General features: G+C 40.4%; 5 protein-coding genes across 6 annotated transcripts; 4 read left to right on the top strand and 1 right to left on the bottom strand.

The window, feature by feature from the left end:
• The first annotated feature begins 407 nt into the window (after nucleotides 1-407).
• thrsp (thyroid hormone responsive) lies at nucleotides 408-1046 on the top strand. The gene has a single exon (XM_026366677.1). It carries the CDS (start codon nucleotides 480-482, stop codon nucleotides 894-896), a length of 417 nt encoding a protein of 138 aa, XP_026222462.1. The 5' UTR covers nucleotides 408-479; the 3' UTR covers nucleotides 897-1046.
• A 92-nt stretch (nucleotides 1047-1138) lies between these two features.
• Nucleotides 1139-2709, bottom strand: ndufc2 (NADH:ubiquinone oxidoreductase subunit C2). Its single transcript, XM_026366691.1, has 3 exons — nucleotides 2459-2709; nucleotides 1757-1900; nucleotides 1139-1330 (listed from the first exon to the last, which is right to left on the bottom strand). Exons 1-3 carry the CDS (start codon nucleotides 2595-2597, stop codon nucleotides 1281-1283), a joined length of 333 nt encoding a protein of 110 aa, XP_026222476.1. The 5' UTR covers nucleotides 2598-2709; the 3' UTR covers nucleotides 1139-1280.
• A 306-nt stretch (nucleotides 2710-3015) lies between these two features.
• rab30 (RAB30, member RAS oncogene family) lies at nucleotides 3016-6429 on the top strand. 2 transcript variants are annotated; one of them, XM_026366649.1, is made up of 5 exons: nucleotides 3016-3192; nucleotides 4419-4517; nucleotides 4606-4689; nucleotides 4790-4973; nucleotides 5410-6429. In XM_026366649.1, the coding sequence occupies exons 2-5, from the start codon at nucleotides 4425-4427 to the stop codon at nucleotides 5658-5660; spliced, it is 612 nt and encodes a 203-aa protein (XP_026222434.1). In that variant the 5' UTR covers nucleotides 3016-3192; nucleotides 4419-4424; the 3' UTR covers nucleotides 5661-6429. The 2 variants fall into 2 exon arrangements, with proteins under 2 accessions (XP_026222434.1, XP_026222425.1); XM_026366640.1 differs by having other exon boundaries at nucleotides 3020-3245.
• A 1420-nt stretch (nucleotides 6430-7849) lies between these two features.
• Nucleotides 7850-18095, top strand: prcp (prolylcarboxypeptidase (angiotensinase C)). Its single transcript, XM_026366614.1, has 9 exons — nucleotides 7850-8333; nucleotides 11471-11611; nucleotides 11695-11796; nucleotides 11897-12078; nucleotides 12603-12760; nucleotides 14189-14361; nucleotides 16190-16357; nucleotides 16463-16650; nucleotides 17189-18095. Exons 1-9 carry the CDS (start codon nucleotides 8157-8159, stop codon nucleotides 17391-17393), a joined length of 1494 nt encoding a protein of 497 aa, XP_026222399.1. The 5' UTR covers nucleotides 7850-8156; the 3' UTR covers nucleotides 17394-18095.
• A 95-nt stretch (nucleotides 18096-18190) lies between these two features.
• On the top strand, nucleotides 18191-23047 carry LOC113166477 (protein FAM181B). Its single transcript, XM_026366628.1, has one exon. It carries the CDS (start codon nucleotides 21453-21455, stop codon nucleotides 22416-22418), a length of 966 nt encoding a protein of 321 aa, XP_026222413.1. The 5' UTR covers nucleotides 18191-21452; the 3' UTR covers nucleotides 22419-23047.
• Nucleotides 23048-24537: the final 1490 nt, after the last annotated feature.

Genomic DNA, 24537 nt, shown 5'->3' with positions numbered 1-24537 from the left:
TTAAATATGATGTTCAATTAGGCTACAGATGAGTTCAAGTCTACAAGATAACCTGTAAATCCAAACACACCACGCTTGTTTGGTTTGGGTCCTAATTTGACAGCCCTCAGTTCAGTTTAAACTTCAATGTATCAATGTCAAACCATGTTAGACCTTCACACTGGGGTCATTTACACATAATGGTCTGCATGGTTAATGATTTAACTTGAGTCCATTTTAGATCACACTGAACAGACATGGTTATAAACTCAGAGACTGCACATTGTGTAAATCAAACAAAGATAAGCGTTTGACTCCACATGGCACTCGAAGGATTCCTAAATGTATCGGATGACAGAATTGCATCATTGCACTGATCAACCCCCCTGTGCTCATCATATAAATTCACCAGTATCTGCTCTCATGGCTTTACACTGTCCACTGCCTCCTACTGTCTGACACCACAGAACAGGAGCGGCCGATCACACCCAACTGGAACCATGCATGCTGCCGAGGTCAGATTCAACAAGAACAACCTTCTCTTGACTCTGAGACGATACAGCTCAGCTGTCAGCAACATGGAGCAGACCATTCTCCTGCCGAGCCTGCTGCGAGACGTGCCCTCTGATGAGTTGGACTGCGAAGCAGCAGAGGAGACCTGCAGAGACCTGTACAGCAACTACGTGATGCTCAAGTCAATAAGAAACACAGTGGAGAGCAGCCTGGTTCCCCTGGATGACCACAACACCAAAAACAATGCAGCCCTCAACAAGATTGCGGAGCCTCTTTTGGACACAGATCCTGAAGCCCTCTTCCGATTCCACCTGAGAGGACTGTTCTCTGTGATGAGCGACCTCACCAAGAAGACCCAAAACCTTACTGACAAATATATGGACATCATTGGAGTGGCAAATTAGAAACAGCAAAGCATCCACTCTTTGGAAACATGCTGTATATGCATAAAGTCTCAAGAACATTTCAAATGTGTTAACTCTTTACATTCAGTGACCCGATGTTTCTAACTTTAATATGGAATAAACGTGCATTGTCAAAATTGATCTTTAAATACTAACTGTAATGGTCTCTTTGACAATTAACCAAAAATAGTGATTGATTAAATGATCGTGACAAAAAAAAGACAAAGAATTGTTCAATGGGAAATTTTTGAGAACATTTTAGATTAGTTTGCTTTTTTATTTACATGGTTATATTTCACACAATATTTGACAGAAAGATTTCACAAAAAGACCACTGAGGATAGATGGCAGTCTGCAAATACTTTCTCTCCCTCTCGTCAACACTTAGCGCACTGGATGGAAAGGCTCAACAATCTCAGCAAAGGTCTTTTTTTCTGATGAGACAAAAGATGGAGAAACAAATTTCATCACACACATACATGAACCATCGTATTTCAAATACTAGTTTCCCTGTGAGAACGTAAGATTTAGATGTCCTAGCCACGTCTGCATTTCTAGCATGTCTAATTTAAGACAATAACACAAGCAATTAATCATTCTCATAAGCTGAATAAAAATCCATGTGACACCTACATAAAAAACTTCAAATGTTCACCACCAACCATTTATTTCATTATTGACATCCAATATAATGTGCTTTACTGCACAAAAAGCTGGATGAAGTGAACTGAACAGTAACCCACCCAGACTTAGAAACAGTACACACAAATACACACCAAACGTTTTACATGACAGCATTGGTGTTGTTGGATTACTGTGTCTTCTTTTAGTGTATAAAAAGACCCTAATGGCGTTCTTACCCTTTGGTGCAAAGTCCTCTGCGTGGACTTTTATGTAGTCCATCATATCTCGATCCAGTTTGGCATTAAGGTAATTTTCATATTTTGTAATGTGGTAACCGACGAACCAACCGATTGTCGTCAGCAGGAACTGTCGATGAACACCTAAAGAAGAGAGAAAAGTAGGTTTATGACGAGCTACAAGCTTGAACCTTGTGCTATTCAATGAAAAAAAAAACAAACAAACATAAAAATGGTATCATAGCAAAGGTAATTTCAGTCTTTTTACTACTGGTTTCTAGTACTTGTAATTCATTTAGAACTAGAACAAGTAAATTACGCATAAATAGATTTTGATTTATTTCACATACAAAATCTGAAAATAAAATAAACAGAATTTATTGTCCATTATTCTTCAAAACTATTATGATACATCCTTACTTACATTATTATTCAGCCTGTTGAAATTAATACTTAGTAATAATAGTTTAGCAGTAATATTTAGTTAATAATGTTCCTAGACCAGAGCAAAACAAATACTTAACCATACATGCAGCTTTCATAACAAAACATTCAGCCTCAAATCAGCAGTGGGTAGTGTCAGATCTGGTTTTCGTGCAGTTTCTATGCATGCATTTTGAATAACAGGTGCACAGTTTTAATAGAAAACTGCATCTGCAGAGACGAGACAAAATCTGGAAGGAAGCTAACAAACATGCTAACCTGACTTTAGCGGCGGCCTGTGGTTAATAGCATTGTGAAGCATCGCGGTGCACCAGCCTATACCAGCCAGCCACACCGAATTCCTGTTAACAATTCCCGGAGGAGGGAGAGACTTTCCCTCGTCTGGTACGAAGCCCATAGCGACACAAATTCACTTCAACTCAGAGGCTGTGAGCGACCTCCCGGCTACTTGTTCCTGCTTATCAGCTATCACCTCTCGTAGGAAGTCAAGGGCATGGTGTGCAACCGAATCAAACGTCCGGGCACAACAAATAAGACGCGCTTGAGTTCCGGCTGTTTAGTTTCCTAGCAACCAACAATTGAAGATAAAACTTCACATTTAATAAAAAAAAGGGAGGTAACGAGTTTTTTATATTGTGTCAGCTTGTTGTAAAATAACACAGAGAGAACATTTGTTTAAGACAATATTCGACACTGCAGATGGATAAATAATCAATCACTATTTACAGTGTGTTTACTAGCTAGTTAGCTGGTTAGCTAGCTGAGAACAGGTTAGCTAACTAACTCGATTAAATGAAAGCTATACATTGTAGTAATACAAATATTTCTGTGCTGTACTTGAGTAGAAGTACTGAGTTACTTAGCATGTGTACTGGTGACATCATTGAGTGCAACCCTCCTCCTCCTCTCTTCAGACAGGCTGCTGAGCTGCTGAGGAGACACAGCCGGAGGAATTATGCCCTGCCCCGCCATGGCTCTTCCCGTTTGATGAGGTGACCTATGCATATCAAGTAGTTATAAGTCCGGGGATATCCCCGTGTTTTTGGTAAGTGCAAACGATTCCCAGGCTCGATGTGCAGAGCTGACTGTGATTTTCTTCCCTGCTGCATCTGCAGATAGCGCCAAAATGGCTAGAGTCGCACGGTAGCTGCTAGCGGCTACAGCTGCTAGCTTCGCCTTAGTGGCCATCAAGTCAGACTGAGAAGGAATAATTGTTTAGAAGAAACGGAGACGGCAGCTCATATTAAATATGTCCACAAAGCTGCAGGGCTCGTTTGCATCGCACAGCAAGATATAAGAGGGAAGAAGTGCGACAGGGGGAACATGTACACATGGAGCGGTAGATGTAAGCGAGTCCAGTCGAAATGATCCTTAAAACATGATTCATCCTCTTGAGGATGGCAACGAGTGATTCGCAGCACCCTGCGAGCAACAGTTTGATATAACTTCCTTATATTATTATTATTATATTTGTTTGTTTTTTTGCATATAGATGTTTAATTTTCGCGCAGACATAGGCCCGATTCACGGTGCTGCAGACACTGTCCCTGTTTACATGCATTGCGCATGTGATTGTGTTGCGTGTTGACATGCATCTAAAAAAACATGTTTTTACATTTGCAAATTATTAATTTGCCCCCAACTGATGCAGCTAAACAAAAATATCAAGACTCCCACATTGTTCAAAACATGTTATGATGTACATCTTAACTGTTCAGTGGTTGTTCTGCGAATTAAGACTGTGCTCATTATCAGGGTTTAAGGGTTCAATTGAGCTTTGACAACAGTATACAGTGTAATGAAATACATGTTTTATCATTAATACCAGTATCAGCAACATGAGGAATTACAGCAACATAAAAACTACTGTATTAAAACTGGAGTTAGAGAGATATTTGTTTGTATTTCATCATTTTCCAGCCTCATGTTTTGTTCACAGATTTAAGCAGAACTAACACTCTGATTTGTTTTGGTGAAGAGTATTCAGGTCAGATGTCAGCAGTGATTTCCTCATATTTAATTAATTAATTCTGTGCAGCTTCACAACAGTTTAATAGTTTTATCACATCCTTTTTGTTTCTCTTCAAGACCTTTCCTAACTGTAGCCAAAGCCTGAACATGCACTAAAAACACATCTATCTGGTTCAATCAAATTCTGTTAATTGGTTTTAATGACTTTTCTCATCATGTTTTTTGTTTTCATCTTTATCTTTTACAGTTTAGCATGAGCATGGAAGATTATGACTACTTGTTCAAAATAGTTCTGATAGGAAATGCTGGAGTTGGGAAGACATGTCTCGTCCGGCGCTTTACTCAGGTTTGTGTTCATCTTTGCAAATGAGTTTGGATCTATGAACTTTATTCTACTTTAATATAATATCTTATATAATGCAATGTTATTTCAGGGCCTTTTCCCACCTGGACAAGGGGCTACTATTGGAGTAGATTTCATGATTAAAACTGTGGAAATCAAAGGGGAGAAGGTCAAGGTACACAAAGATTATTATATATATATATATATATATATATTTTTTTTTTTTATGTTTTGTAACTACAGGCAGTTTCTCATTTCAAATATCTGTTTTCCAGCTGCAAATTTGGGACACAGCTGGACAGGAGAGGTTTCGCTCCATTACTCAGAGTTACTACCGTAGTGCCAATGCCCTCATTCTCACGTATGACATTACCTGTGAGGACTCCTTCAGGTGCCTTCCAGAGTGGTTGAGGGAGATTGAGCAGTATGCCAACAACCAAGTGGTGACTATATTAGTCGGTAAGAAACTAACGGACCCCTTTTATCATCAGACTCCTTGTTTATTATTAGAGAACTGTGAATAATACTGTGTGCTATATTATACTGAAGGTGGCCTGATTTTCTGTGCCCACTTAAATGAATGAATTACTAAGCTGATGTCGGAGGCAGTTTCTGAATAGATTTGAAGACAAGGCCAGTTTGGTTTTTGTTAATCTACTTTTCCATTGTGCGATTTTGTCTGAATTTTTTGTCACATCTCTGGAAGGAAATCATTTTTGACAGGAATATAAAGTTCACACACTGTTTGCCTACTCCCACACATGCATGCAAGCACATACACCTCCATGTCCATCTGCCTCATGTTCACCCACCACTTTTCAAAAAGGCAGCCTGTGTAGTGATGCAAGAAGCCACATTCTTACATGTTACGTATGTCATTTTCTATATGTTACAGGTAATAAAATAGATCTGGCAGAGAAGAGAGAAGTTCTCAGACAGAGGGCTGAAGACTTCGCTGAGGCTCAGAGCATGTTGTATCTGGAGACCTCAGCCAAAGAATCCGATAACGTTGAGAAACTTTTTCTCGACCTGGCCTGCGAACTCATTCGAGATGCCAAGCAGAACAAGCTGGATAACAATGACACTGCCCCAATGCCTGGTGAGGGTAAAACCATCAGTTACTTGAGCTGCTGCAGCCTCAATTAGAGTGAGCTCAGCATTCTGGCCATGGCATCTCAGTAGCCATTGACTGTAGAGGGCAGATGGCTGAGACCCAATGCCTCCGTCCCTCTGAGACGGCATAAAGCCACTTAGTTCCATCAATTCTAGTCCCATGCCTTTTTAAGCTATACAAGTAGTATTAGTACTTTAGTTTGGCCTTCCAGGAACAAGCATTTTTAAGATGCTGCCATTAAGAGAACATTATTCTCAGTGCAACAGGATGTAAAGCATGCCTGCCTGCGGCATCCAGGATTCTGAGTAGGGCTCAATTTTGTTCTCTTCATGGTTTTAGGATCCACTTTCATTAAACATCAGTATTCACCAGCAGTATTATGTGAGTGAAAAGCTCTACCAGGTATTTTGTTACAGATATCAGTTAATAGTAACAGTATGTTTTAGAGATTATCAAGTCTGATCAAGGTGGAAAGATGTTTTGCTAAACTTATTCTAAAACCTGTTGCACAATCAGTTATATCCCACTACAGTTTCTTCTGCTCTGAAAATAGCATCAAATGATATTAACGTTCATCAAATCATTTCTGAGTAGTTTTTTGCACCTGTCATTACAAACTGTGAAATATTTGTCCCCTATAGAAGATTTTTACTTGCTGCTAAAATGTTTTTATGTCATATAACATAAACAGAAACACATGTATAAATAATACATCAACAGTATTCTGTGACGCCGTCATGTTTTTTTAGTATAATTGCAGTGCTTGCGATTAGTCGGTTCATTTAATATGAAGAAGGTGGAAAGATTGTTAGTTATCAGTAGAAATTATACACAGTTTAATTACTTGACTTTTTTTTTATTCTCCGCTTTTACTTTTACCCATATAAATATTTCTGAAGTTCTTGTTGCTGCCTAGCCATGAAATTTGTTTGAAGATGTTTGTTCATGTAGTTTTGTATGATGTGTATTTCATATGCTTTTATTGTGAGATTTCATTGTCGAGCATGTTTTGCCATCATTTGTAGTGTCTAACTTTCATATATTTGCCATAACTGTAAAGTACCGTATTGCACAATGCCATATACTGCACATTTATTTTGATTGTAACATTTTGTCTTTTGTTGTACAGACTCATAGTACATCTTGGCACTTTGCTTTTATACTTTTTGATGTCAGTAGTCCCTTTGTACAACTGCAGACCGTTTTGTTTTTGCTTTAGCTTTAACAGCAGGTATGTATTGTTAATCCCTTGCATCTTCTCTTTAACACAATATGGGTAACAATGAAAAACACTATTGGGATATTGTGCTTCTTTAACTTTATGTGTATAAAAAAAATAATCCCTAAAAAATTACTGTGTACATTAACATTAAATAATTACACTACGTTTCTTGTATTTGTTATGTTTTTTCTTGGGGCTGATGATTGCAGCATAAATACATTCACAAGTCAGACAGGTAGTCAGAGTGTATCACTCCCATATACAACTGATTATTTTAATTTGAATATTTGTTATAATCCTAACTCCTTCTCTTTCCTACTAACTTTCCTACTAAAATGCAGATAATTAAATACATCACAATTATTATTATTATAATCATGTTAGTATTAAAGTTTATTTAAAGTAATAGCATAAAAAATTGCACCACGTGCAAATAATTAATAGAAAAAAGATAAGTCTTGCTGAAATTTGCATTATATTAATAATTAGTATCTGTTTTATTTATTTCAGAGATGGTGGAATTTTATTATGCAGCCAATTAACTACAGTCATCAGGCAGCCACTTAGGATAAACACACATGAAAAACTGTTAATTAATAAATCTTAATTTAATATTAATAAAAATTAGAAGATTTGATTGAGATTGTTACTGATTAGGTTAAAAACATCAGCACATAAATAAAGAGTGGTGATGGTGAAATACACCAGACAATAGTTTCAAAACTTTCAAAATAAGACTTTCAGTATAGCCAGTGTGTATTTATACGTTTTTGTTGACACACTTCTATCTCCTGGATAAAAATAAATAATAACAAAATTAAAGTATCGCAAAGACAACTTTTATTAGATTGAGCACATCACAGCAACCATACTACAGACAAAAACAAAACAGAAACATTTCCGGTTTACACTTTCAAAATAAAACGTAAGCGTTACGCTTCCGGTATACCGGCGTCACCGTGCACATGTGGAACTCAGACTCCCATCAACCCCAGCGAGCACATTTCCAACAGCACTGTCTCTCGTTTGTGCTAACTGCTAGGTGGCTAATGCTAAAAAATGAAAGTTGTTAGGTTGCAGGGAAGCTACTGGAAGTGAAGCCAGCTGTGCAGCAGCTGTGCGACCTGCTCTGCAGCTGCACTGAACCCAGGTCACATGCTGCACCTCAGGATTTGCTGACAGGAGAGTTTCACTTCCTTCTTGGACGGGACAGGTCTCTCCTTTCCCAGTGCAGGGCAGATGATGTGACCTCGTTATCATGTGCTGAGGATCAGTTTGGTGGGAGCTGTGTTGGACAGTAGCAGCCATGAAAGCTGGAGGCTGGATCCCGGTTTTGGACCGAGCAGCTTTCTGCATCCTGACGCTGAGTTTTGTCTGTTTGGACGTGGTCGCTCTCAAATCCCAACTTTTCACCCGGTTTGGGGGTTTGCCTCACTCCAACAACACTCCCATCATCTATGAAACACTGTACTTTGACCAGAAGGTGAGTTTAAACTCCTTCTTTTAAGAAATATTAATTATAGGCAGTGTTTTCTGTTTCACTTCACCTTTTATTTGTGTAGAGAACGAGGAAGTGCTTGAATTAAGGGTATAAAAAAGCAATAATGGCACAAAATAAAACGATGCCCACCTGTGGTATCAAATAATTCAGTGTGTATGATCAGTAAATTGTGTTTTCTGAAAATATTTGCTATTATGTGGTGATTATAAACTAATTCTTTACTAGCTCTCACACTTGTGTGTCATTTGCATGACAGTCAAAATTAATTTCCTATTTTTTGTTCCTGTTTTTGCTCAGAGCTTTATAACTTTAAGTTTTCCTGTTTAAACCTTAAACTGCTTGTTCTACTGTGCTCATGTTGTTAATTATGTTTTGCTCAGCTTTTTACTGACTACATTATCTGGCTTCATTGTTTTGTCTTTACTAATATCTACATCACTTGCTCTTTCTAAAAAGGTGCAGCACACTTAAAGCACGTTTAGACGTTGTGAGTGTGTATTTTGTGCAGACAATAGTCGTTTCCCTCTGACTTCCTGTAGTGAACCCTCACTCTTGGCTCTAACTATACCTACTGGCCCCCGGCCAGAACTAAAGGTCTCCACGGCCCTGAGGATGTGAAAGACTGTACCTGAGGGTGGTTTGTGCGATACTCATTCGGCCTTTACGTTTTTCAGTCGCTGTTACTTAAAGGAGAATAAGACCTCACATAGCAGAACTCAACACGTCTTGTGACCACGTCTACTACAACCACAAGACTGGACCTGTACGGGTCTTGATTACTTTCCTCTTCCTTCACTCAACGATGCTAAGGCGTCAGCCTTTAAATCTTCCTATCATTGTGTCTGTTTTTACCCCTATATTTAATACTCTGGCAGGACCCTGGTCCTAAAGAGCCACGGTCCTGCTTGTTTTCTAACCATCTCTGCACGTACAGCTCCTGATTGGCTGAACACACCTGATCCAGGTAATCAACAGCAGGAAGGACAGAGATAGTTAGAAAACAAGCAGGACCGGGGCTGTCTACCCCTGCCTTAGACATCAAGGCAGTATTGTGATAATTAAGTTTTCAAACTTAAATGCCAAATTTGTGATGATTACTAATTCTCAAAAATGAGGATTTACTGTTTTTACTGATCTAATATCGTTATAAATTTAACATATTTATGTTTTATGGACTGCTGATCAGACAAAACACGACTTTAGATGACAGGACTTTGTGCTCTGAGGACATTTATTTCATTGATTTCTGATAAGTTAGATAACAGAAGCGTTAGTTTCCGCTCGAAGCACTGTGTTTGCATACAGTGTGTGTTTGGGGTTTGAGGACAATGCTCCACACCTGGTCCAGCCCACGGCATCCTGTCTAATCAGCCAAGCTGACAAGAAGATAAAGCCCATTTCCTCCCTTCTGTGTTTTTGTTAGCCAGTCCACAAGAAATGAGATGTTTCTTCTCGACTGGTACAACAAATCAAATCCCTGTAATTCACTTCTCGGTACCAGAGTCTGATGCTAAAACAAAGCGTCGTCAATCATGCAATATTTTTCTGCTCCTCTCTGTGTGACGGGCTGCTGTGAAGACAGCACCAAGTGATCCAGCAGTTGTCCAGAGGAAATCCTCTTGACTGCACTTTGCCTCCAGACAATGAATGGAAGTGTCCTTTAGCATCCTCTAAATTAACCAGTTTACTGTGGGGGGGTGATGGTTTCCCACATGTCTCCATTTCCTGGGCTCAGAATGCAGCTTTCTTTATTTGTTCCACTATTCACGTACTGGTACCAGCAGATTTTGAGCATGTGCAGCGAATTTTAAGTGGCTGCTGCCTGCAGGTCCTGTCTGCAGCAGCCACTTGGTGGCACTACTTATCAGGTGGTGGATTTGTTATGAAACTGATCCTCATGGGTTTTGTGTCTTGCATACTGAGTGGGTGCAAGTGATACAGTACTCACCGGGGGTCCTTTGCATGAAGTGCTTTTTATATTCAACCGCGTTAGTTTTGGCATTTAGATCATAGTCGTTGAGCAAAGTTGGCTTTCTTAGCTGAGAACATAAAATAAAAATAACAAATTGCCCAAAATCTAAACAACTTGTGAGACTTTTTAAATGGCATGAAGCAATTTAAAGGCTTTGTTCACAAAATTCTAACATTACTCTTTTGATGGTCAGTGCGACTGAAACTTATTGTGCTGCCAAACTGGCAAACTATTCTTTTAAACTGCCTCATGGTGCCCTCGCACTGAGCGCTGCCAAGTGAAGGAGTCGAGGGTTGAATGAACACATTGAGGCGCCAGAATCTTTTCGCTGTCATTGGCTCATAAAATTGCTGCCTCCTTTGTTTGCACCGAGGAGGGAAGACAGCAAGGAGGGGAAAAACAAAACAAAAACATTTTGTATTAAGTGTTGGGGCTTTTTCAGGGGTTAGGGAACTCGGTGACCTCATGGGGTTGCCTCCTCTGTGAAGTTGTTGGTTTCTTTCTGCCTTTTTATAAAAAATAAAAATACAAGAAATGTAGTTGAACGGAGAAGATACCCCAGAATCCCTGAGGTTTGATGAAAGGATATCTCAGCGCTCATCTAAAGTGGAACTAATGTGGCATCCTTTAAACTGGATCGGACATTTTTGTTATACAAATTGGGGCTAATTACCCAAGAATTCAACCTCGGGCCTGTCATTTCACAAGGCTGCAGCAGGCATGGGGCCAGTTAATTTGGACTGGAAGGCACCTCTGAAATGCTGTGTGTTCATGTGTGCAGTGTCCTGCGAGATGCGCAGAGCATTGTCATCTTTTACTGATCCTTAGATCAGATTTCATGTTTTGTGATACAGGCCTCAAATGGCACTGAATCGACACTTCAACAACGGCTGAATCTGATAATGTTAGAAGACATTAAAGTGCACAGGCAGCTCATAAACAAGTGAAACACTGTTCATGTCAGGGAGAAAGGTCACAGGTTGTGGCATAATCCTCAACCCTGGAGACAAGAGAATTTTTTGAAAGTGTAGTCTTCTTTTTGTGGAATACAAAAACCATTTCACACAGGCATACGGATTAATATTATACACTGAACACTCTCATAATCAATCTAAACAAGCCATTTGTGTATTTTTATTTGTTACAGATTGATCATTTTGGATTCCTAGAGGATGGCACCTTCAAACAGAGATACCTTGTGGCTGACAAACACTGGAAGCCGCCTGGAGGACCTATTTTGTTCTACACCGGCAATGAAGGCGACATCACCTGGTTCTGCAACAATACTGTAAATATCCCATCAGTTAATATGTTTTTACATGGCACCAAATCCTCGGTCTAACTCAGCATCTGTCATTGTTTTCCCGTCAGGGTTTCATGTGGGAAATTGCGGAGGAGTTTGGTGCCATGCTGGTTTTTGCAGAACACCGTTACTATGGAGAATCCCTGCCATTTGGACAAGAGTCTTACAGCGTAAGTGGAGATACCACATAGTGGTGCAGTCATACGTGTTTGGATCAAACTTGAACTGGATTAAATATGTTTCATAGCATGTTTTTCCTCATTTTTGCAGGACAGCAAACACCTGAACTACCTGACATCAGAGCAGGCCCTGGCAGATTTTGCAGTACTAATTCAAAACCTGAAGAGCACCTTACCTGGAGCTCAGCACAGCCCTGTCATCTCAGTTGGAGGTTCCTACGGAGGGATGCTCTCTGCCTGGTTCAGGATGAAATACCCCCATGTAGTTGTTGGGTAAGATATTACTGCAGTTGTGTGGACCTGATAGGTAAACTGACCTTAATATATATAAAAGCCATCTTTGTTTATTTGTAGCTCTAAACAGTAAAAGAACGACTCTGAATATCAAGAGATGACATAATGGTGCAATTTCACACCAAAGGACACTCGAGGGACAAAGCGGGAGTTCAGATTTCTTCAAGCAGAGTGCTTGTTCAGTATTCTGTCTAAGTTTTGTCCTCATCATCTCCTGTTGGCAAAGGAATGTCTATAATAAACACCAGATGTTCATTTGAGACAGCAGGATGAATCTGTGCAGTCTGTCTTACAAGAGCTACTGCAGACGTATGAGGCATTAGGCTTCAGAATTATAATCAGCAACGCTTTGACTTTCATACCACCTTTTGTAATCACTGTGGCGGCTCAGTTAACATCCTGCACAAGTGTTATTCGGCTATTGCACACGATAGTAGATGTGCAGCATGTATCATTCTGAGAGGAAATCAGAAGAAATGGTTTTTATCCTTCTTGTGTTTCAGAGCCCTGGCGTCCTCCGCACCAATATGGCAGTTTCCTGGTATGGTGCCATGTGGAGAATTCTACAAAATAGTAACGCAGGACTTTGCCAGAAGTGGACATAACTGTGATGCAAACGTCAGAAAGTCGTGGAATGCTATTAATAATGTCTCTTCCAGCGGTATGTCATCCAGTCACAGTGGCTTGATTTATGTCATCTGTAGGAAAAATGACTTATGAATTATTCAGAATGATAAATTAACCATTTGAAATCTCATCTATGAGGAAGGACTTTGGATTTTAAGAATTCCTCTCCATATGGTCCACATTTGCTAAGTGATGCAACTGTCTACTAAAGTCTGAAACCAGACAGCTGTTACTAAAACCTGCAGGACTGCTGGGTATAAAAACTAGATCCTCTCCGGCGGACAGACTGTGAGCAGAATATGTGGATCCATTAAATGTTTTTTATTATTTCGCTCAGATACAAATAAGAAAGTGTGGCTTTTTAAGATCTCCTGACTGCAGCTCTTACATGATCCCATAAACAGAAGGAATAAGGTGGTACTTTAATGTTATCACAGCATTATGAACGAACAAACACCAACAGTAAATACTGAAATACTGAAATAGTTCTTAGTCATTTCAATACTTGATGTTGCTATCTCTACGACCTCCTTCTTCTGTTTGCCCACCAGTCCCACAAGGTCTTAACTTAATGTTTAGTGGTCAAACACTCAATTTGCTGGCACTTTCGTATTTATTTAGCAGTTGGCTGAGAGGATAGATGAACAGTATCATGTTAAAGGATGATGGTACACAACCTGGCAACTGAAAATTGTCTCTTGCCAGGAATAGTTACAGCTCATAAAAACTTAATAAAGGATACCTTAGTAGAAAGTGGTGCCAACAAATCTATCTCTTATCCCTTTCATCCTTATCAAATATTTTCAAAATGAAATTTCCTAACTTTCCCATCAGTCACAACTTAGGGAAGAATTTCTCCATGTGCTGTAAATGTTATTAGTCTACAGACAGTCACAGACATGTTTATAGGAGCCTGGTCACACAGACGCTGGGTCGAATGTTTCACAATAATCCTGATCAATAACTTCCCTTCTCTAATAACACTAAAGTGAGACAGCATGGTACGTGTCATTATCAACCATTATTAAAAAAGATAAAACACCCTGAATGTAGGTGTTTTCATTTTTCAGCCAGTCACTGTGTTGTTAGACTTTTCTGCTTCATTTGTCCCAAAAGGTTCAGATTCTGATCTAAGATCTAGGACCAAGTATGTGATAGTTGAAAAGGAGAAACCAAATCAGAGACTTGGGATGAAAGCTGAGAATTGCTCTTGGATTTAAATTTAATGGTTAACGTATTTTCACAGCCATTAATTTGGGCGGCTGAGCTAAGTATAGAAATGCTCTGCTTCAAGTTTTCTCTTTTATCAGCTGTCAGTTCGGTTTTTCTTGAGGATTTCTGTTATGGCTCTTAACCAAAAAGATGGACTGAGTTGTGTTTGTGTGTGTGTGCAGATGTTAAACACACGTTTGCTCCTGTTCTGGAGATTTGAAGTATTAATTTTCTGCTCTCTTTTGATAAGCGTCTGGACTTCAGTGGCTGTCAGAAGAATTCAGTTTATGCACTCCTCTAAAGAGCCCAGTTGATGTCATCGTCTTCAAGGGCTGGCTTCAGGAGACTTGGGTGAATCTGGCCATGGTGGACTACCCCTATGAAGCCAATTTTCTCCAGCCACTTCCTCCCTGGCCGATCCAGGTACCAACAACCATCAGTAAAAATCAGTTTTTGTAAAGATTCAAGACTGCATTTAAAAGGTTTGGTGTGAAAACATCTTGCATGGCCCCAAAAATTATTCAATAAATGTTCTAGTTAAACTTCAAACGATTATACTTTATTGCAACTTTTGTTTTCCTTTGGTTAAGCGCCTGGTTTGGCCCGACAGCCTTTCCTTAATTGAAATGAATGTGTGATTCAGCCGATTGTGTTACAAGTGTTTGTTGTGGTCGTCCAAGCTTTTGTATACAACAGCTGTCAATTAACGTCATTAATATTCATAAGGATCTAGTTTCTTTGAGATTTTAAGTATTCTTTAGATGAGCAGCTACAAGTAAGCCACCATTCTTTTCTTCTCTCGTACCAATAGTCCTTTCATTTGCACACTCCGTCAGATCTCTGAGGTGTTTCTCTTAGGACGTTCACATGGCACCGCAGAAAGAGGACATTTGCCCAGTGCAGCTCATGAGGCAATTAAACAAAGGTTCACCACTCTCATGTGAATGGGACTGTTACAAATACTTCACCAGACACTTGATGTGAAAAACGAATCACAGTAGCCAAACTGGAGGAAAGAAAACTGAAACTATTTAATCTGACTAAAAATAATTTTCAGAAACTCTTTTTCCAGCTGTCAGCATAAAAAAATGCCCTTTTGTTTTATGTAAATACACTTGGGACAGTGCAGAGGCTGATTGACTTGGGTGCAGTGTATTCTACCTTGGCATGTCTCGTGCATATACTAAGCTCAGCTATTGACCCCCCCGACTCTGTGTTTGTTGCTTCAACCTCTACACACAGCCTTCGAAAACGTTGTGTGATATATTTTTGTTATTGCTTTATTATCTAGCCACTGTCTGGAAGGATCATGTTAGCTGAAACAAACACTAAATGGTCATTTTGAGTTTCTTGGCTCCGTTCCTTTAATGTATGCGACCCCTATGGGTGGTTTAAGCGGTTTAGGCAGTGGGTGCAAAGAGGAGCTTTTTAATGACAAAGCTAATGTGATTATCTGAGTGAGTGTGAGAACGGGGTATTGGGGTTTTAGAGGAGGGAAATCTGTTGGCAGAGATGAATGTATAAGCCTAATCCTATCTGAAAAGTAAGGAGAAGATGCTTTGGAGCAATTGCAGTGTGTTTTTTTACTTCACAGTATAAATCTTTGGTTAGACATGTCTGTGGCCCTCCTCATCCATCGACCACCAACTCCTCCCCAGCCTGCAGACAAAAGCCTTAGTAACAGACTCCACACTAGCGCAGCTCCCCTCCAACCTCCAAAACAAGAAAGCCCAGTTTCTCTTCCTCACAAAGAGTGCCGAACAACAGCCACGGCCAACTCCGCTGCTGCAACCATAACAACACAGAGCAAAATCAAACAAAAGCTCAAACTCAAATATTTATCATCCACACTGTTAATTCTGAGAAATCAACCGCGGTCAAACAAGACAGTGGAAGTGAGATAAAACCCTTTAAATGCTCATTTTCATTTAAGTAAATGGACGTTTTTACCTCTCGTGCCAAGATTAGAGCCATAAATTCAAGTTCATTCCAGGGAATTTCATATGCAAATCAGGCGCCACCACTTATTCTGAGGAAAAACACTTTATTGGCCACAAAAAAAAAAAAAAGCAATCTTCAGCCTTGTAAACAACTTGAATGTAAGGGAATTAGATATTTTGATAGGTCTCTTGAAAATGCATGAGGCAGTTTAGCCAAGCTTTCACAGCTCGGTTAAACTGTAATTTAATCACAAACTTGTAATTAATTTATTTTGTTTTTGTGTTGCTTGTTCGTGTCTTATTATTTCAAGGTCGTGTGCAAGTATCTTGGTTTCGATTCCACTGTAACGGACCACCAGCTGCTACACGGTGTCTCTCAAGCAGCAAAAGTTTACTATAACTACACGGGAAGCGCCTCGTGCCTCAACACATCTCAGACAGCAACGGGCAGCCTCGGTTTACTCGGCTGGTTTTACCAGGTGTGGTAACAGCGCAGGGAACAGTTTTGTCAAGCAGAACAAACTGATGTGTCGGCGGACAGCTTTCCTATCACAGTGAATACATGCACTATGTTTCGTCCGCAGGCCTGCACAGAGATGGTGATGCCCATGTGCACAGATGGCGTCCAGGACATGTTTGAACCTGAGCAGTGGAACTTCCAAGCCTTCTCTGATGAGTGCCATGCCATGTTTGGTGTCAGGCCACGAGCTGACTGGGCAGGCACAGTCTATGGGGGGAAGGACATCGCCTCTCACAGCAACATCATCTTCAGGTGAGAAGGGTCTCTGGGTTTGTCTAGTGCAGCAAGAAGGAAGATTAAGAATGGCCATCTGGGTAGCTCCAGGAGGAGTCTGATGTAGCTTTATCTCAAACACAGGTCGGTCATATTAGGTTGAATGCCAATTAGCAGCTTCTGGGGAGCTATAAAACGGTCAGACTAACAGAAGCTTGATGTGAGTTTTCAAAGCATTGTTTCAAACTGCTTTTTCTAATATATGCCAGTCATCAAAAACAGCACTGACAGAAAGGGCTGACTGTGGTTCAGTCACTTAAAGGTAACAGTGTTTTGGTTTTTCATTTGGCACCACTTCCCCTGTAAAGCTCACGTAACCCGGCAGATAAAAGCTTTAAAAGAAACAAGAGAATAAAATATTCTACTGTAAATACTTTTCTTGCCTTGTTTTCGTTTTTTGAAATTTGTTTCCACAGACCTTTACACAAAAATATGAGACGCTACAAAGCTGTAACAGTTAACTATAGGCAATAAAAGCTGACACATGAATAGCGTATATGTCTTTGTTATATTTCAGTAACGGTGGACTCGATCCGTGGTCGGCTGGTGGAGTGACTCACAACTTAACAGGTCCTCTGGTTTCCATTATGATTCCTGACGGCGCCCATCACCTGGACCTCCGCTACAGCAATGACCGCGACCCTCCTTCAGTTCGTGAAGCCCGCTCCTTGGAGGTGAAGTATTTTAAGCAGTGGATCAAGGAGGCTAAAAAGACTCCTTGAATTGCATGAACCCATTAGTCTCTAGAAGCAGCATAATCCTACGTGACAGGGATATCCACAAGTTAGCTTTAATTTGCATGACATGGTGTGTCACACACAGGGTGCTCTCTCTGTCATAATGCCAAAGTTTGTCCTTTTTAATCAGTGTTCGAGTGTTTGAATTATTATTTCTATTTAAAATGTTCAACACCACTTTTAATAACGGTATCATTCACTTGAGTGTTTTTTTAAAATCTTAATTACACCACTCCATTTCTTTATGACAAACTGTATATTTCCAAAAGCCTGGAGTTAGAACGGTACAGTTCTGTCCTATGAGCAGAAGAAGTCTGTCTGTTGAAGTAAAATATATTGACTGCAGTGTAAATACTTTGTTTACTCCTCATATTATCATCTTCAGAAGACTGCACCATCCTCATTTTGTCTCTGCTCCCATGTTTGTCGAAGCCGATTACAGCCTCTCGGCTTTCTAGCTCATGTCTTCTTCGTTTCAGTCACTGTTACAATCAGAGCTACTGTTCAGTTTAAAGTCAGCTCCTTTTCTTTTGGTTTTCATTCCTGTCCATTGATATTGTTTGGGTGTTTTTCTACTTTTATAATCAGTGTATGCTGTAATGTGCTTTTTTAACACTTAAATAAATCTCAGGAGAAGACGTTTTCCTTTGCACGGAGTGTAATATTAAACTTGATTTGTTGTTGTTAGACAGTTATACACAGCGTCTTCTTTAATGTTTCTATTAATAACTTGTAGTGTGTAGGTACTGTTTTGTCCAGCTGACTCTTTAGATCTTGGAAATATTGGGGATTTCTTGTCCCTTCTACCGAGACTGAGCAATTGCATGTGCTTGAGATTTAATGAAAACCCAATCGGAGGAGGCCAATAAAGTGTGTGAAGGGAGGTTATTGCAGCTACGCCTGCTGACCTCACCCCTGCAGACCAACCTGTGGGATTCCCCTTGGCACACATTCATTCACCGGCTGCCATTAAGGCTCTAAATTGCAGCCCCAAGGCAGCTCATAGGCCTTGGTTTTCCCCCCCTGCTAATAATATTATTAATACAACTCCTGGGGTGCCGGAGAGGTTGAGAAGGGTTGATGGAAGGGTTAAGAGTGGATTCAGAAGTTGGCAGGAACCAGGAAGCCCTTTGTAGTTCAGCATGAGGTCACAGACTTTTCCTTTTCTAATTTCAAATGTCAGGATAAAAGACTCAACATACGAAGTCATCAGCATGCGAAGATCACAACACTTACACAGCAATGAGAACTCCTTTTAGCATTGTCGTTTCCTTTTAACAGTCCTGACCAGCTCCTTTATTATTATTTTTTTTTAGCCCTCCTCTTTTAAAGAAAGAGTTCCTGACATGACTTAACCCTGTAAAGCAGATGGGGAACATGTCCTGTGGTGGTATGCGGTTTGATTTTCTACCAGGAGACACAAAGCTTGACTTCTCAGCATTTTGTCACAGACTTCACTGAATATGAGAAAGAAACATAACTAAACATGGGGGAGGACAGGGTCTCTGCCACTAACTGCCCTCCTTAAACTATTCTCAGGACTTTGAAAGGTCATTAATTTTGCTGGGCTTTTCTTAGTCTCTGACACTGGCCATCAATCAAAGGTGTTATTAGTATTCGCTCGACCCTAACTCGGAGTATTTCCCTGTCTCAGACTGGGACCACACACTAGTAGGAAGAGATTAAGCCTGTGTGTGTCACTTCATGTCGCACTGTGCACCCTGCTCCCTGCTCCCTTGGGGCTGGGTGCTGCTGAATAAGTAAATTCTCAGACCCACAGGGTGTGGTGGTGGCTGATGTTTAACAACGATATCAACAATGTGAAGCTGTGTACTTGTGGGAGAAGACACAGCAGACTACTAATGATCTTCCCCCAGTTAAACTTCCACCAAGGGTCACAAATAATAATCAGCTTCGCTTTTGAAGTGTTAAGAGTTGAAATAAGTCAAAACCAACTCAGCTGTGCTCTCAGTTTAGATAAATCTTATAGACTAGTCTACCACTAACCCATCCCCACCCACCCTCTCGGCCTTTATGCAACAAAGGAAACTTGTTTCCGGGGTCTGTGCGTCAGGCTCCTGGATGTGAATGACCCACCAGCACAAAAGCCGAAGCCTCTTGACTAGAAAAAAAGGGGACTATGGCTGCCATGACTGTGATGATGTCACTTTGCCAAAACTGTGCCTCTAGCAAAGAGAGGATGGCAAAATGAGTTTGGGCAGGCGTTAAAAGGGCTCAGCTCCTCCAATAAAGCCATGTTACTCGATACTTCTGCAGGTGACCTCCAATTTCCTCCTACACTTTACTGTACAGGACTACAAATCCAGAGTTTGCAAATATACGGACAAATGTAAGGCCTGGTGAAACGAGTTCAACTGAGTATTCAAGTCTCCACATGACTTCAAGGATATGTTTCTTTATTGGCTGCAAACTGTTCTTTGTTTTATAACCATTTGCTTCTCTCAGGTTTGAGTTTTTCTCCACTTCTTTGCCGTCATAGACTTAGGACACAGATAATTAGATCAGTGCTATCAGTTTCACTGTCCCTTTTCCCCCCAGAAATTAACATAAGAAAGACATTTTGAACAGCCTCGCTCTCTCGCTGCACGCTCACTGATTCATTCCTCCAACTCCTAAGTGTCTCACCTCGACAGACACTTTTCTAAGAGGTGCCATCTTGAAATAATTCAGCTGCAGGAGCACCTCAAACTTTAATCTGAGAGTGATAAATGAAATCAGAGGATGGAACGGGCGGAAACTGATTTGTAAACAAATTATAAAACAATATGTGCAGTTTTTCTTGTATGATTAAACTGTGTCCACCGGTCCTGTCACTCAAACTTTACTTGAAATGCAACTGAAATTCCACTTGAATTGGGATAAGTGCTGGCAGCGCAACACATGCTCCATTGTATTCACTGCTGACCAAGATGCTTCCTGTAAATACGTTATTGTTTACAACAGAAGTTTCATACCCAGGATTTCTTAAGGTCAACATTTCTTCTGGCACACTGAGCCTGAACTGCACTTTATTCCCCTTTAATTTAACAGCTCCGGCAGCTTTTCTAGTTAAATCGACTGTTCATTATTGAGACCCATTTTACGAAGGGGCTGTGAGGTGCAATTTAATGAATCTCTGGCACAAAGCTCCCTTTCACTGCTGGGCGAAGAATAGAGGCTATTTAGACCCTGTAGGGCTTTATGTCAAAGGCAGCCCATAATAGTTGTCAGGCCAGGGCAGAAATTCCCACTGGCCTGGGAATGCACTAGAAATCAACTTTTGCCATGAGCAGATTAAGACACAGGCAAACAGTTGGGAAGATTCTCCCAAACAGTGGCATCTGTTTGGGCACAAAGATTTTCCCACAGAAAAGATGTCTTTTCACATTGGAAGGCTTTTTTTTCTCAGATTTTAATTTGGAGTTTTTTTCAAATTTTAAATAATTTGACTACAAGTCAGTGAACTTTTGTTAATGGACATGAAACACGTAAATAAGCATGATGATTCAATGGTGTTTATAATAATTGGAAAACGAAGGAATCCCATAAATAACTTTTTATTTGTTGTTTGTTTTGAGATTTTTTGTATTTTTCTGCCAGCAAAACAACTTTCCAGCTGGATTTTAAAGGCTTTTCTACTCACTGTTACAGTAATATCCTCCACATTCATGGAAGCGTTTTTTGGTTCAGAGCACACACAAACAGTTAAACTATAGGCGGAGAGTTCTGACAGAGGTTATTGTCTTCAACTCAGCAGGGAATTTCAGACAAATCCCTCTTAGATGCAGGTGGTCGGGCACAAGCAAAGAGTTAAGTCCTGCGGTCCCTTTGCCCCTCCTCTTTGATGTTCTGACATCATTCGTCCAGCCCCCTGAAAGATCTCCTTGCTTTCCTCAGAGCCGGTCACTTGTATTCTGCAATGTTTACAGGAACTTCATGAGCAACATCAGGACCAAGAGTTTGTAAAAAAAAAAAATGGTCTGAAGAAACTTTTGCTTCAGGGATCGTGATGCCACAGGTGTAGCCTCTGGGCTCAACAGAGTAATGGCTGTTCAGACTGCAATCATGAACCCTCAGTTCATGAATTTCTGCTTCCCTGGTTCTGTGATGGAGTACGACGTGGAGAAAAGTCTGCAGGTGAGTCTTCTGGGTGAGGCAGAAAATGACGAGGACTACAAAGAGACCACCAGGGACTTGCTGAGCTTTATAGACTCAGCCTCCAGCAATATCAAGCTGGCTCTGGACAAGCCAGTGAAATCTAAAAGGAAAGTCAACCACCGGAAGTATCTACAGAAGCAGATCAAAAGGTGCACTGGCATCATAACGCCAGGAAACGTAGAAGAAGCTCCTGTTAAAAGACAGGGTTCCCCACCAGCTCAGCCGAGCCCTTTGCAGAGCAAAACTCTACCCAAGCGTGATGGGGTCCAGGCCAACTTGCAGAGCAAAAGCTTGGCAGCTCTGTTCAGCCCTGTGAAGGATATAAGGGGTGAAAAAGCCAAGAAGCCACCCCTTAGACATCGCAACCTGCCCCCCTCTTTCTTTACCGAGCCTGCCAACTGTTCCAAAGTCAGCTCCACATCTGGGATGACGCTGAAGGACTTGGAGCGAGGAAATCCTGAGGCTGCAGAATTCTTTGAGCTCTTGGGGCCTGATTACAGCAACATGATCAGTGAGCAGGACCATTATCAAAGCATGCCTCTCCGGGTGCAGCCGGAGGTGGGAAGCCTGGATCCTGCTTCCTACGATTCTCACCATTTAGTTGGTGGCCTCCTCTACTCCGAGCCCTGGACTAGCTGCTCTGGACCCTCTAAGAAACTAGGAGAGAGCCTGCGCACAGGCCCGGCCCAGCCCTCTCTCTACTGTCACTCTACTGAGGCTGCTGCTGGGCCCGTAGAGGACAACACACTGTGCACTTTGGCCTTCTCAAACTTCTTCACAGACTGCTCCATACCTCAGGTCACTTATGATTTAAGTGGTAGTTGTAACAGAGCTAATTATTCATCTCTATGAGAAACTTGACAATTCTGCTGTTAGAAGAGCTGCGACAGATTTAACTATAGTATAAAGAGTGGATATTACTGTATTATATGTGTGTTTTTATTGTGCAAGTACTGGATTTAAACATTTTGTATTCGATTTGTGTGTCATGGGACTTTCCCCCCAAGCAGATTGTTTTGATTTTGGGTTTTGTCTGTAGAGTATGTGAGTCTGCTCGTCAGAATGAAGCTTATTCATTTGGGAATTCATGAGTCATTTCATTATATTTTTCAGATTTTACACATAGAAAACCTACAAGCTGCAGAAATAGTTGTCGGTTTAGTTCTTTAAATATCAGATAATGCTAGAAGATTATTTAATAGAACTGTTTTGTCACATTTGACACAAAAACAAACTGCAACAATCTCACAGCAAGGCACTTTTCAGTCCTATTAGTAATAATTTTGTGCAGGGACAGGAAAGGGAAAACTGGTTTTGCTGAAATGATGATTACTTCAATGTGTGATGCTGTGTTTGTTCGACAACATTTTACAGATCAGAAATAATTTCAGCTGTCAGTTCTACCACTTGTATCCGTTTGTTGTAAAAGCCTTTAATGTATCTAGCTATTGCGAGACGACAAAATAAAGCTGGTCTTTATTACTGGGATGACAGTGTGTGTTTTTGTGTTCATTGTGATGGTGAGGTTGTGTATTTATTGAGATGCTAAGTGAAAAATAATTAACACAACAAATCAGAAATAAATGTGTAACAAAAAATACATGTGCAAGTCCAGGAAGATGAGACACTTTCCATTAAGTACACTTGGGAAAAGTTTGAGGTGCCTCTGACTCTGGGGGTCAGGTGTTTACCAGCTTCATAAAGGCCTCATTGTGTAGCAAGATTAGAAAAAAATAAAAGTTAATGTGTTAACTGTTTCAGCATAGCAAGTTTCCAGCAACAATGATCTTATGTCCATTTATTAGCACTGTTGAGACTAATGTCATTAAAATTCCCACTCTCGGCCGCTGAGCTGCTCCACAGCTCCATGTGGTGTTTAAATGTCTAATTGCTCTAACAGGAGGATTCATTTATTTTCTGTAGTTTTTAAGTTACAGTGCGTTGAAACTACTCCCAGTGTATCCTCTTCACAGACTGGACTTGAATACGAACACCCCCTGCACATTAGTATCTCCCTCTGGTGGTGGCTGAGGGTTCACTTATTTGCCTTCTAACATGGAGGCAAACCTCATCATGGTGAACTTTCCTGCATTCTGATGATTTGAGTCATCAACTACATTTTTTGCAAAAGCAGTGAGAACATAGTCTGATTGCTGTTATGCACACAGTCGTAGAGGCTTTCTAACAAGGACATTGGTCTAAATCAGTGACTCACAGAGTTTCACTGGACAATATCCAACTGGGCCTGAAGGAATTTTGAATTGAGGGTAGCACTCAAATTTCAAGTTTATTATAACATTAGTAAGAAATACAACTATTTCAGCCTTTGAATTGATCTGTCCCAGCATCCCCCTTCTCCTCAGAGAGATCTGCTCTGCAGTCTCAACTTGTTCACCAATAGAGATCTGATTCAGATGGAGTTTGAACGGCGAGTTGATCCCAGTGTTCTGCACATTCAGACAGTCGGTTTCAGCATTTTAGGCGTGTGAGGTTGTTTACTGCATACCGAAAATGGTTTGAGTGTTTTTACCCGTTTTGTTTTTGCAGCTGAATAAATGTTTAAAGACCACTCAATGCTGATCCTGGGTACCTTGTGTACTCATGTACATTTTAGATATGAAGTCTGTTTTTTCTCTTTAATATTCCTACTCAGCGACTGCAGATGAAATTCAGCTCTGGGGATAATTCAGGGACATTAAGACCTTCTGTTGTCCGTGCTTAAAAGAAAATAAAATAAAATATAAATATAAAAAACAATTATCAGTCTATTTTCACAGTTATAGCTTGTTCCTTCAATTTTAGTCAAAATACTAAATGAGAGAAAACCACAGTCCTGTTCACGTGTTTTATCTTAGGCCTGCAAAGAGTAGCACAAACACACTAGATGGCACTAATGTTCCACTGAAGACCCACAACTTTCCATCCTCACAGCTTATGGCTTAGATCTGATGTTTGAGATTACATATAAAAG

Source organism: Anabas testudineus, chromosome 13 (genome assembly GCF_900324465.2).
Source record: "Anabas testudineus chromosome 13, fAnaTes1.2, whole genome shotgun sequence".
NCBI lineage: Eukaryota > Metazoa > Chordata > Actinopteri > Anabantiformes > Anabantidae > Anabas > Anabas testudineus.
This window is presented reverse-complemented; position numbering and strand designations above follow the sequence as displayed.

Coding starts and splice junctions, on each gene's coding strand:
- LOC113166477 (XM_026366628.1), top strand. CDS start 21,453: ATGGCTGTTCAGACTGCAATCATGAACCCTCAGTTCATGAATTTCTGC.
- rab30 (XM_026366649.1), top strand. CDS start 4,425: ATGAGCATGGAAGATTATGACTACTTGTTCAAAATAGTTCTGATAGGA. Junction 4,518..4,605: donor TCGTCCGGCGCTTTACTCAG/GTTTGTGTTCAT, acceptor ATGTTATTTCAG/GGCCTTTTCCCACCTGGACA. Junction 4,690..4,789: donor TCAAAGGGGAGAAGGTCAAG/GTACACAAAGAT, acceptor TCTGTTTTCCAG/CTGCAAATTTGGGACACAGC.
- thrsp (XM_026366677.1), top strand. CDS start 480: ATGCATGCTGCCGAGGTCAGATTCAACAAGAACAACCTTCTCTTGACT.
- prcp (XM_026366614.1), top strand. CDS start 8,157: ATGAAAGCTGGAGGCTGGATCCCGGTTTTGGACCGAGCAGCTTTCTGC. Junction 11,612..11,694: donor CCTGGTTCTGCAACAATACT/GTAAATATCCCA, acceptor TTTTCCCGTCAG/GGTTTCATGTGGGAAATTGC. Junction 12,761..14,188: donor TAATAATGTCTCTTCCAGCG/GTATGTCATCCA, acceptor TCTTTTGATAAG/CGTCTGGACTTCAGTGGCTG.
- ndufc2 (XM_026366691.1), bottom strand. CDS start 2,597: ATGGGCTTCGTACCAGACGAGGGAAAGTCTCTCCCTCCTCCGGGAATT. Junction 1,901..2,458: donor CAGGCCGCCGCTAAAGTCAG/GTTAGCATGTTT, acceptor TCTCTTCTTTAG/GTGTTCATCGACAGTTCCTG. Junction 1,331..1,756: donor AGAGGACTTTGCACCAAAGG/GTAAGAACGCCA, acceptor TTGTCTCATCAG/AAAAAAAGACCTTTGCTGAG.